This window comes from Osmerus mordax, chromosome 21, assembly GCF_038355195.1.
Source record: "Osmerus mordax isolate fOsmMor3 chromosome 21, fOsmMor3.pri, whole genome shotgun sequence".
In the NCBI taxonomy this organism is placed as follows: Eukaryota; Metazoa; Chordata; class Actinopteri; order Osmeriformes; family Osmeridae; genus Osmerus; species Osmerus mordax.
In genome coordinates, this window is record NC_090070.1 from 11704909 (window position 1) to 11717210 (window position 12302).

The following is a 12302-nucleotide window of genomic DNA, read 5'->3' on the forward strand; positions in this document are numbered from 1 at the left end:
GAAAAAAAGTTTTGAAAGGTAGATTTTTTGTTGTTGTTTTGGAATAAAAAGTTTTGGTTTGTCCATGCGTTAACAGTGTGTATGCATATGTACATGTGTTAACAGTGTGTGTAGGTGTGTGTCTGTGTGTGTATGTGTAAGTGTGTGTAAGGGTGTGTGTGTGTGTGTGTGTGTCAGAGTGTGTGTATGTTCAGGTCCTGGCTCTGGTGACGGTGCAGTAGAGTACAGAGGGATCCTCGGTGGTCTGAACAGCGACTCTGAAGGTCAGAGAGACAGAATGACACCATAACCTTAAACACATCATACAACACATGCAGTACTGTATACTAGACATGATGTGTACACAGTACATCATACAACACATGCAGTACTGTATACTAGACATGATGTGTACACAGTACATCATACAACACATGCAGTACTGTATACTAGACATAATGTGTACGCAATCCTGTTCCATCTGATGTAATGACATGATATGCTCACCGGGGGGCAGGATTGGACCGGTTGAACTGCACAGCAGCGTACTGCACATCCTCTTCCTGGTTCTGGGGCTGCACTGATTGGATGGTGGAGTAGAGGGGGACGTCCTGGGTCTTGGAGCGAGAGAAGTCGACGCTGGCGTAGAGGACGTCATCCTGCTGGCCTGTGTGTGTGTCTGTGTGTGTGTGTGTGTGCGTGTCTGTGTGTGTGTCTGTGTGTGTGTGTGTCTGGACAGCAGGGACAGGGTTCAGGGCGATGGCTGAGACGTTGTCATACACAGGACCAGAGTCCCCCTGGAGGAGAGAGACACAAATGGATAATACAACCAGATAATACAAACACACAGATGCATGCATGCACACACACGTGCATGCATGCACACACACATGCATGCACACAGGTGTTTTACTATCCTAGTGAGGACCGACAATTTACACATTCAAAATGGTGTCATCCTTAAACTGTAACCCTTAATCATAACCCTAATAACCTTAACCCTTAATGTGATCCTAACCGTAATTCTAACCGTAATCCTAACCCACCAAAAAATCCCTGGAAATATGAGTTACGAGGCCCAAGAAAATATATTTTTCTTAGTTTATCATCCTTGTGGGGATGCAAACCAGACCACAAACACACACACACACAAACACACACACCTGTTTGTTATATGCTGGTTGTCTGGAAGCAGAGGATGGTTTTAAAGTCTTCTTCTTCCTGTTAATGAATTAATGAATCTATTAATCATTAATATTTACTTTATTACTTTTACAGATGGTCACTCAGGATTCACACTAACTCAGCTCTGTAAGGAATTGATCACCGATACATATATTTTTTTATACATTTGAATTTCTAACAATATTTTCCAGTCCCTTCCTCACCTGCAGAGGAGGCAGGCAGAGAGGAGGATGACGGCCAGGAGAACAGAGACTGTGGTTCCTGCTGCTGCAGCCTGAGCTGTTGAGATCCCTGAACAACACAACAGCAGCTTCCCTGTTTTTATCATTTTCTTTAGCTTTGAAACAATAAAATGATTTAGGATATCAATGTGAAAACATACAGTTGAGCTGTTAGCTTCCTTATGTATGTGAATACTACAACATACATATCTGCACAAATAGGATGGAATCTGTATTGTAAAAAGTGATAGGTGGCTTAAACCTTTCCATCCAGGATGTCATACTATAAATTCTTCACATGGTTGCACAAGTAAACCATTTTGTTATAATGCCTGAACTACTGGTAGCTTTATCAAAGCGAGTGCAAATATGAAATGGTATCTTACCTTTCAGAGTAATCATTACAACAGAGGAGTTTGTAGCTCTTACTATATTCCCAGCCTGACAGTAGTATCCTCCACTGTCCTCAGATCTGATGTTAGTGATGGTGTAGCTCTGTCCAGATGATTTAGATGAGGTGATGTTCTCCTGGTACCAGGTGTATGTCTGCACTGGTGGGTTAGCATCACTGCTGCAGGTCAGAGTCACTGAACTGCCCTCCACTACTTCACCAGAGGGACTGACTGACAATGAGGGCTTTCTTGGAGCATCTAGTGGATAAAAAAGCAGAGTGGATTGACTCTTATTTCATAGAAAGTGTAGCAATTGATTTTCCTTCCCTGAACTTCACCAGGATCATATTTCCAACTGACAGGGGTCATACTTCAAATAGACTGTTGAGGTTCAAGGAATCTGCGTACATGAACACATTTGCTTGTGAAAACAAGGCATCACACTTTTCACACCTATCACTGCAATTTTAAAGTGGTACTTTAACACCAGAAACGTTCATTTAACTTGTTAGTGTTTAAATAGGTACACTCTCGTAGGATGGACCTATATTAACACTCCTGGCGTTACATTAACTATATGAAATATGCTTTGTAGCGCCTGTAAACATGTATATGTATTCTACATACTTTATAAAAGCTATTATAGAGATGGATTTAGTGAGACTTACAGTGAACGTTCAGGACCACAGAAGAAGAGTTGGTTCTTCCTTGTTGGTTTTCAGCCTGACAGTAGTATCCTCCACTGTCCTCAGAGCTGATGTTAGTGATGGTGTAGCTCTGTCCAGATGATTTAGATGAGGTGATGTTCTCCTTGTACCAGGTGTATGTCTGCACTGGTGGGTTAGCATCACTGCTGCAGGTCAGAGTCACTGAACTGCCCTCCACTACTTCACCAGAGGGACTGACTGACACATATACATTCCTTGGCTTGTCTGAAATAGGACATGTAGACATAGAGATATGTCAAATCTGAGAATAACAAATAAAACATAGATTATGTTGATGGATTTGTCCAAACGTAGAACTGATTGTGTGTCATACTTACATAAAACATTGATCAGAACTCCATGTGAACTATTGTCACCAACATCATTCTGAGCCCTACACCAATACTGTCCACTGTCCTCAGAGCTGATGTTAGTGATGGTGTAGTTCTGTCCAGATGATTTAGATGAGGTGATGTTCTCCTTGTACCAGGTGTATGTCTGCACTGGTGGGTTAGCATCACTGCTGCAGGTCAGAGTCACTGAACTGCCCTCCACTACTTCACCAGAGGGACTGACTGACACTGATATATTCCTTGGCTTATCTGGGGCAATAAAGAGAAGAACAGCTTGAAGTTAGAAGACAGGGTTGACTGAGGTCATTTATAAACTGTGGGAGTCTGAGTCTTACATGTAACATTGAGAGTCTCTTCAGGAGAGCGGAGATGCTGGTGTTCTGTCACAGCACAGGAGTATCTGCCTGCATCCTCACTGCTGACTGAGTCCAGGTACAGGAGCTTCTGTTGGGTATTTCTGTTGGTCACAAGTTGTCCGTTCCTGAACCAGGAGGTGTTGAGACTCACCGAACACTTGGTCTTGCATGTCAGTAAGACTTTATCTCCCTCGGTTACAGATCTCTGTTCAATCTCCACCTTGATGTCTGATGATAACAAGACAGATACATGATCTGCTGGAAGCTGCTGTTTGTGGTGCTAATCTGATGTGTTTGTGTAGAATTACCTGTGACAGTCAGCTGCACTCCAGGATAGCCAGCATACCCCCCACCATCTGTTTCCATTCTGAACTTGTACTCAGCTGAGTCAGACTCTCTCAGGTCTGTGATTCTCAGGATGTGGTGGTTCACCTTACGTTCAAGGTATTTGACACGACCTGTGTACTCATTATAATCTTTCAGGTCACTGAATATTTCCCATTTAAACCAGAATGTATTGGTGGTCTTATAACTGGGGTGTGTGTAGGTGCTGGAGATGTCCACTGATGAGCCTCTCAAGACACACACCCTCCTGGTGGGGTAATTCACACTCCAGCAGTTCTGACCAGAAACACCTGAAAGATGTTACAATAAAAACAAGAACTGTACAATTAAACATATTGTAATTGTATCTTTCAGCATGTACATTATACTGTGAGCCAAGACCGACAACCCCCTGCAAAACTGATCAACATTTTCTGACATGAGTGCACCATGTCTAGTATCCTGGGTGATATTAACAAAACACTTACTTCACCCTTGAAGTGAGTCAAACATGATTAAATGATAAATTAACTGATTAAAAGAACTCTTCCTGAGCTACAAAAGATTGAGATGTAATCCAGACTCACACACTGCAGGAGAGTGGAGGTCCTCATGGCCTTCTACTGCACAGGAGTAGCTGTTGACATCACCCTCATAGACATATTTACTGTACTTGTTCCTGGTTTCTCCTTTCAGGTCTTGGTTGTTCTTGTACCAGATGTAGTTGACGGAGCCAGTCAGAGTACAGATGGAGCTACAGGTCAGGGTCTTAGAGTATCGTGTTACCGTCACCTGCAGAGCTAGGTAAGGAAGTGAGGAGATCAGCTGTCAGTTTACTCTGGTTCACTCTACTCAAGCTAGGAACCCTGAAATGATACACTGTTCCTACAAGACTGTGGTACCTGTGACTGAGAGAGAGATTCCTTGTGAGCTCTTCATCCATTGTGAAGAGGATGTTGTTTTAAATCTGAAGTAGTAGAATGCTGAGTCAGTCTCTCTCAGGTCTGTGATCGTCAGGGTGCAGTCTCTGTCCTTATCCCCTAGGTACTGAACACGACCTGCATACTCTGGTTGGTCCTGGATGTCATCGGTGTATCCTTGACCATACTTCCATTTATACCACTCTGTTTTAGTGACTGTGTGACCACTGGGGTAAGTATAGGAGCAGGACAGGTCCACTGATGAGCCTCTCAAGGCACAGACACTCTGGAGGGTGTAAGTCACTCCCCAGTCCTGACCCAGCACCACTGCAACACAGTCACACATCACCAGCACATTAGAGGAAGCACAAACCTACTGGCTCACATGCAGCGCTAGCAGAGGTGGTTCAGAGCATTAGGTTAGCTCCCTCAGGTGAAGTAAGGGCTTTAGCTCAGTGTACTAACACTGTCTCATCAAATACTGACATGATGGGTTTTAACCCTGCCGGTTGATCACATGACTGCTAGTGTTGCTAGTGTCAGAAGTGTGAATGGGAGTGTTCACACCTTGATGAAGTAGCTGAGTTTAGAGGAAAGGAGACCACAGAAGAGAGGTGTAACAACATAGACAGTACGGAGCACAAGTCTCAGTCCACCACCACAATACACCCTACCTCAGCAATTATGATGTGGCAAAATATACAATATTTCTCAAATAAAAATGACATAATTTTCATGAATACAAATATTAATTAAAGTTAAATTACTTTGTCTTAGTATCAGATTGTGTTTTTCAACAATACGTATCAACTGATGACAATAGTTGATAGATTAACCTATTTGGTGAAACCAAGTGTGTTGAGCGGTAGGAAATCTGTAGTCCTGAAAGACTACAGTGATCAGGCGATATACGTATGTGTGCTTACGCAGCCTCACCGACAGGAGACACTGAGTTAGCTGTTGGTTAGCCCTCGAAAATGTCCGCTCATGGTAAACAACGAAAGGTTGATACAGAATGTAGAGTTTTTAACAAGACATGGACTTCTAAATATCTGTTTACTGAAGTCAAAGGCAAAGCTGTGTGCTTAGTTTGTGGAGAACAGGTCGCTGTGTTGAAGGATTACAATTTGAATCGGCACTATGGGACTAAACACACGGACAAATACAAGAACTTGACTGATGCAGAGTGGGCACGGGCTGCTGATGGTTTGCTAGTTAAGCTGCAGACCCTTATGATCACCTGTCAGCTGTCCTTCGCATATCTACCTCAGACATTCAACCAGACTTCAATGCAAGACAGACTGGATTATTCTCATTGAGTAAGAAAAACTGAACTGAACTGGAAAACATCAATAGCACTTCTTGCTTTTGTATAAAGTTAATCAATTGCTGGTTTTTAACATACATCTTATGTATTTTTGTGAAGGTTTAAAGGTAGGCCTATGTTAAAAAAAAAAAATGACACTTTTGACATCTTTTCATAGCCTTATTGTAACATGTATTACCAGTAGCAGCTCAAAACCATATAATTTACAGTTTTTTTATAAAGTAATACAATTTATGTTGAGCATAATTAAGTTCAGCCTATTGGTTCGGCCCGCCACAACGGTCCCAATTTCTCATGTGGCCCTTCAGGAAAATTAATTGCCCACCCCTGGTCTAGACATACGGTACACAAATATGATTTCTCCTGCTTACATGTCAAAGTATGTATTTTGTGTGTCAATCATTTCACAGCCCTGCAATTGAAACATGGATGATTTAACACTCACCCTCACAGACGACCCCGGCATCTTCACCGTGGTTACAGTTGTGTGAGCTGAAGCCCAGATGGCTGCACTCTGTCAGGGAGGACTCTGACCCCGAACACCTGACATCGTCCAGCCAGATGGGCCCGCTGCCCTGGCCGAAGCTGGCACGTGATGTAGCAGACAGGGCGCTGCCACAGCCCAGCTGTCTGCACACCACCTGGGCATCCTTCAGGTCCCAGATGTCATGACACACTGTCCCCCACTGGCCCTGGTGGTAGATCTCCACTCTCCCGGAGCAGGCACGGTTGTTAGGGTAACCGTTGACCAATCTCAGAGGATCGCCAGCTACAAAGTACAGACAGCAGCCCAGAGAAAGTTGCATTACGATCACATAATTACTAGATTATAGGTGTTAATTTCCTGTGTGCTTGTGTTAATAGAGCGAATGTGAATAAATTCATTGTTGACGGAACACTTTTTTTATCAATTGTATGCCGACACATTTATGAAAGATCGCTCTGGATAAGAGCGTCTGCTAAATGACTAAATGTAAGATTGAATGAAAAATATACAAATCAGTTAATCTGGGGTGACTTTTGAAAAAAGAGGGAATGAGAGAGATAGATGTGAAAGACGATGAAGAATAAAATAGAGACAAAGAAATATTTAACATCCCAAAATTTATATTTTTTTAATCCTCTCCTTTTACAGAAACTGTCTGGAGGGTGTAAGTCACTCCCCAGTCCTGACCCAGCACCACTGCAACACAGTCACACATCACCAGCACATTAGAGGAAGCACAAACCTACTGGCTCACATGCAGCGCTAGCAGAGGTGGTTCAGAGCATTAGGTTAGCTCCCTCAGGTGAAGTAAGGGCTTTAGCTCAGTAGGCTAGCACTGTCTCATCACACATGCTGACAATATGCCAGTAAGTCAGTTCAATAGTGTCAGGATCAGGAATGGTGTCAAAAGATAGGTGAGATTAAATAGCTACCTGAATTTAAATTGTATTGTAATTCTAATAAGGACTAAAGTTAAAGGTCAAAGTTAAAGAACCGTAAAGGAGGTCATAGATACCTGCCACAGAGCAGAGGAAGACCACAAACACACTTCCTGTAGTTCTCAACTCCATAGCTGCATCACAACCCTGCGGTCTGACAGACACAACAGAGGTCAACAAAACACACTAATAACTGAATACTTGTCCTGGTGTTCCTCTAATACAGAATATAGCCTCTTGCTAAGATTTCAGCCAATCAGATGAAAAGTGGGCGGGATTTACCCCACAAACGTTTTTGGATGTTAAACTTTCAGCATTATGCTTTTTGTTCACACAACACAGCATACGAAATCTCAGTAAAATATTATAAGTATTAAATTATATATATTATAAAAGTATTGAACACAACTCATTTTACATGAGCAACTTAAAACATGAAACAAAACTTCTTCACCATCCTTATAGATGACAAAGTGTCTCACTTTGTACTAGAACCAACACATGGAAACGAAAAAGAACACAAACATGACAACGTAAACGACAACAAAAAATATAATGATCTAAAACATATACTTTCAAGACACTGTGACGCCGCTGTCACTTACCGCTCGAGGCTGTCTTACCGCTCGGATGAACGAGGCTGTCGCTGTTTCCTGGCAGCTCGAGGCGTCGATCAGGCAATGTGAGGGTCTGTGGGGAACGTTGGCTCTGAGCATCCAGAAAGTGAGTTGCTCAAGCATGAGCATGGCTTCCTTCCTCTTTAGGACATTTACATAATGCTCTCAAATGAACAAGAACATTTGAAAATCGACATCGGCATCTCTCATTTCATTCCTCATCCATCAAGGGTTGAAAGTTCGATCTAATCGATCAGATCGATCTCTGTTAGATTCCAGCCAGACGCACAGCATGCTGGGTAGAAACACCCTGACCAGGTGTGGATCGCTTGTCAGATGGCTTAGTGTTGAAATTCCCCTTGGTGACACCCACACCCACACACAGTCACACATTGATGCACACACACACACACACACACACACACAGTCACACATTGATGCACACACAGACAGACACACACACACAGTCACACATTGATGCGCACATAGTCACACACACAGACACACCCACATCCACACACAGTCACAGAGAAAGAGAGAGAGAGAGAGAGAGAGAGAAAGAGAAAGAGAGAGAAAGAGAGACAGAGATCAGTGAGATCCTATTGGCGGATAGACATCAAAGTCTTCCCCCCTCTAGGACACTCTAGAGATGCAAGGAACCGGAGAGAGACTCTTGAGATGCAGCCCACCTGGTGTGTGGCTGCTGCTCGGGTGAAACTCAAACCTCTCGGCTGGAAGCAGAAGAGGAGGAGGCCGGAAGAACAGGAAGTGAGATCACAGAGGAAATTGTCTCAGCGTGGAAACTCCGACCACGGAAAGACAAAGAGGAGGAAGAGGAGGAAGAGGATGAACCTCGCTCTGTGGAAATGTTTTGAGGTTGAGGCAACATTTCAATTTACATGTAGTCATTTAGCAGACGCTCTTATCCAGAGCGACTTACAGTAAGTACAGGGACATTCCCCCCGAGGCAAGTAGGGTGAAGTGCCTTGCCCAAGGACACAACATCATTTCGCACGGCCGGGAATCGAACTGGCAACCTTCAGATTACTAGCCTGATTCCCTAACCGCTCAGCCACCTGACTCTAAATGGAAAACTAGTATAATAAAAAACATCTGTTTTTATTGTAGAACTAGAATATGGTCTACGTGAACATCTGTGTGTGTATATGACATAATCGTATAAACAATTTGATTGACACAAATACATAACATAGAAGGAAAACCGTGAAAACAAATGTAAAAACCGTGTTTTATTAAATACATGTTTCTAGGCTTCATCAGGTCTTTAACAGAGAGTGCTGTTGTCTCTAGTGGCTGGCTGAGGTACTGCAGCCTCGCCTCGCCACCCTGCGTGAGCTGAACACTCCAGTCATGATGTCACCAGCATCATCAACATTGCATGCACAGTTATTTCATAGTACTTTTTATATTAATTTATTCTGTGTTTAATGTTCATGTGTTATGTTGAATACTTTTTTTCAAAAATATAATGTTGGGATATTGTGATAAATTACTATTACTACAAATATTACATATAATTTAGGGAGCCATTTACAAAAAGACCACAGTGTTTTATTATTAAGATTAAGAGATCTGTCCGGCTTCCAATTAAATTCAGTTTAATTCTGCTAACTTTAGCTTCAGTTTGGTTCAGATCTTCATCATGTGGTTCAATTCAGTATCACCATCAATTAACAAGAGATTCCTGTAACTTTCTCTCTCACACGCACACACACGCAAACACACACACACACACATTCACTCCTCCTCCTCGTCTCCTACAGTTTCCGTAGATGATGTTCTGGGGTTGTCATGGTTTCTTGTCTCTTCCTCGTTGGTCTGGGATGTGCTTGTAGCGACACTTGTCGCCATGGATACAGCCGGTAGTCCTCCAGAAGAAGCACTGGTCTCCGTTCACCGGCGCCAGACGTCTGGGTCTGAGGGGAGACACACACACATACACACAACACACATTCACACGCATACACACGCACACACACATAAACACAACACACACATACACACACACATACACACACAACACACATTCACACGCATACACACGCACACACACATAAACACAACACACACATACACACACACATATGTTAATATCTGAGACTGAGGACACACAGACACAGGCAGTGTGTTGACACACACACAGACTCACCCTGTGGAGAGAGGGGGGGTGTGTGTTGCCGTGGTGATGATGCCTGGGTTAGTCCTCGGTATCCAGCGGTCTGGGTACCTGATCACCAGCCTGGTGTTCTCCAGCTCCACACCCTGGACACACACACACACCGGGAATCACACACACACACACACACACCGGGAATCACACACACACACCCCGGGAATCACACACACACCGTGAATCACACACACACACACCGGGAATCACACACACACACACACACCGGGAATCACACACACACACACACACACACCGGGAATCACACACACACACACACACACACACCGGGAATCACACACACACACACACACCGGGAATCACACACACACACACCGGGAATCACACACACACACCGGGAATCACACACACACACCGGGAATCACACACACACACACACACCGGGAATCACACACACACACACACACACCGGGAATCACACACACACACACCGGGAATCACACACACACCGTGAATCACACACACACACACCAGGAATCACACACACACACACCAGGAATCACACACACACACACCGGGAATCACACACACACACACACACACAGGGAATCACACACACACACACCGGGAATCACACACACACACAGGGAATCACACACACACACCGGGAATCACACACACACACCGGGAATCACACACACACACACCGGGAATCACACACACACACAGGGAATCACACACACACACCGGGAATCACACACACACACCGGGAATCACACACACACACCGGGAATCACACACACACACACCGGGAATCACACACACACACACCGGGAATCACACACACACACCGGGAATCACACACACACCGTGAATCACACACACACACCACAAATCACAAATCACACACACCACGAGTCACACACGCCGCAAATCACGAATCTCACACACTACATACACAGTCCACTCACACACGCAGACACACACACACGCCAGTCTCACCTGCAGCTTGTCCAAGGCCTTGGCAGCCATATTGGCGTTGCGGAAGTTGACGAAAGCACAGAAGCGCTCATGCAGGACACGAATACTCTCGATATCCCCGTACCTGTAACCAGCAGAACAGATGTGTGTGAATGTGTGTGTGTGTGAGTGTATGTGTGTGTTTGAAAGTGTGAGTATGACTCTCACTGTGTGCAAACATGGCAGTTGAGCGTGTGTGTGTGTGTGTATTGAACATATAAATTGCACAGAAAAATGCAGTTTAAAATACAAGCACACACACACACAGTGGGACCCGTACGTTTTGAAGAGGTTCCGTATGTGTGTCTCAGTCAGATCCACGGTGATGTTCCCCACCCACAGAGAAGGACAGGGAGACCTGGGGGGGGGGGAGAGTGGAGGGGAGGGAGGGGAGGGAGGGAGGGAGGGAGGGAGGGAGGGAGGGAGGGAGGGAGGGAGGGAGGGAGGGAGGGAGGGAGGGAGGGAGGGAGGGAGGGGAGGGAGGGAGGGAGGGAGGGGAGGGGAGGGGGGGTTAGAACAAGAATACCATCACTGTCACCTGTGATACACACACACACACACATGGTGTCAACACCTGTACCCATCTGTGTAAAACTGTCACGATGGCTAAAGGCGGTACTGAATTTAGCTCGGGTGAACGAGGAGCAAAGAGTTGCACGGTGGCGTGATGATTGAATCCTACAGAGACTTGAGTTGGAGATGGGCGGTAGTACATTACCCACTGTAGTCGGAGGGGAGGCGGGGCCAGACACTGCAGGAGAGAGGAGAACTCTGTCACCGTGGGAACTCTGTCACCGTGGTGACGAGGAGTTCTCATATTGAGGGAAGGTATTGAGGCAGCCGGGGAAGCACTGAGATTTTTTATACATTCTTAATTCATTTTACATTTAAAGGTTGACAAAAATATGTATTAGCATTAATTTAAATACTAATATGTTACATTAGAGCTCAGACACCATCCCGGCAGGCTGACTGTAAGAATGAATACGTATGTTGGGTTGGGTACAGAGTGATTTAAATACAGTACAGTAAACAAGTTCAAATATAGTTGCCAAAGGTCTCCTACCCATCTAGGGCACAGCCTGACAGAACAGAGTCTCAACACAGTGTAAGCTACCGTCTTCTGTCGTGGGATTCCAAGTAAACAATTTCCTAACTGACACTAAGGCTCAAGTCTCCTTGCGTTGCGGAGCTTGAGGCCCCCTGTGCAGAATATAGAAACTGAGGGATGTCAGCAAGATGACCTACAACCTTGCTGAACAGGTGCAGAGCTAAAAACTCATCCTGTCACCGTGGTAACCAGACCCAGCGTTTCCCCTGGTCG

General features: G+C 44.6%; 2 protein-coding genes across 2 annotated transcripts in view; both read right to left on the reverse strand.

Annotated features, from left to right (window-relative positions):
• On the reverse strand, positions 1-7321 carry LOC136965539 (B-cell receptor CD22-like). The gene is made up of 12 exons (XM_067259717.1): positions 7267-7321; positions 4420-4764; positions 4105-4317; positions 3502-3828; positions 3173-3421; positions 2823-3086; positions 2446-2709; positions 1772-2035; positions 1368-1455; positions 1143-1200; positions 487-776; positions 1-257 (listed from the first exon to the last, which is right to left on the reverse strand). Exons 1-12 carry the CDS (start codon positions 7319-7321, stop codon positions 191-193), a joined length of 2484 nt encoding a protein of 827 aa, XP_067115818.1. The 3' UTR covers positions 1-190.
• Positions 7322-9041: 1720 nt separating this feature from the next.
• The window catches only part of LOC136965540 (uncharacterized), a gene marked incomplete in the record, with an annotated part of 4503 nt that continues 1242 nt past the window's right edge, over positions 9042-12302 (reverse strand). The window contains 4 exon segments of the mRNA XM_067259718.1: positions 9042-9743; positions 9977-10089; positions 10961-11063; positions 11259-11336. Coding sequence (XP_067115819.1) covers positions 9617-9743; positions 9977-10089; positions 10961-11063; positions 11259-11336 — 421 coding nt within the window.

What these genes read in the sequence shown, in the direction of transcription:
- LOC136965539 (XM_067259717.1), bottom strand. Translation starts at nt 7,321, where the DNA reads ATGGAGTTGAGAACTACAGGAAGTGTGTTTGTGGTCTTCCTCTGCTCT. An exon ending in AATCTCTCTCTCAGTCACAG is followed by an intron (nt 4,318 to 4,419) that starts GTACCACAGTCT and finishes TTCCTTACCTAG; the next exon opens with CTCTGCAGGTGACGGTAACA. An exon ending in AGTGCAGCTGACTGTCACAG is followed by an intron (nt 3,422 to 3,501) that starts GTAATTCTACAC and finishes TGTTATCATCAG; the next exon opens with ACATCAAGGTGGAGATTGAA.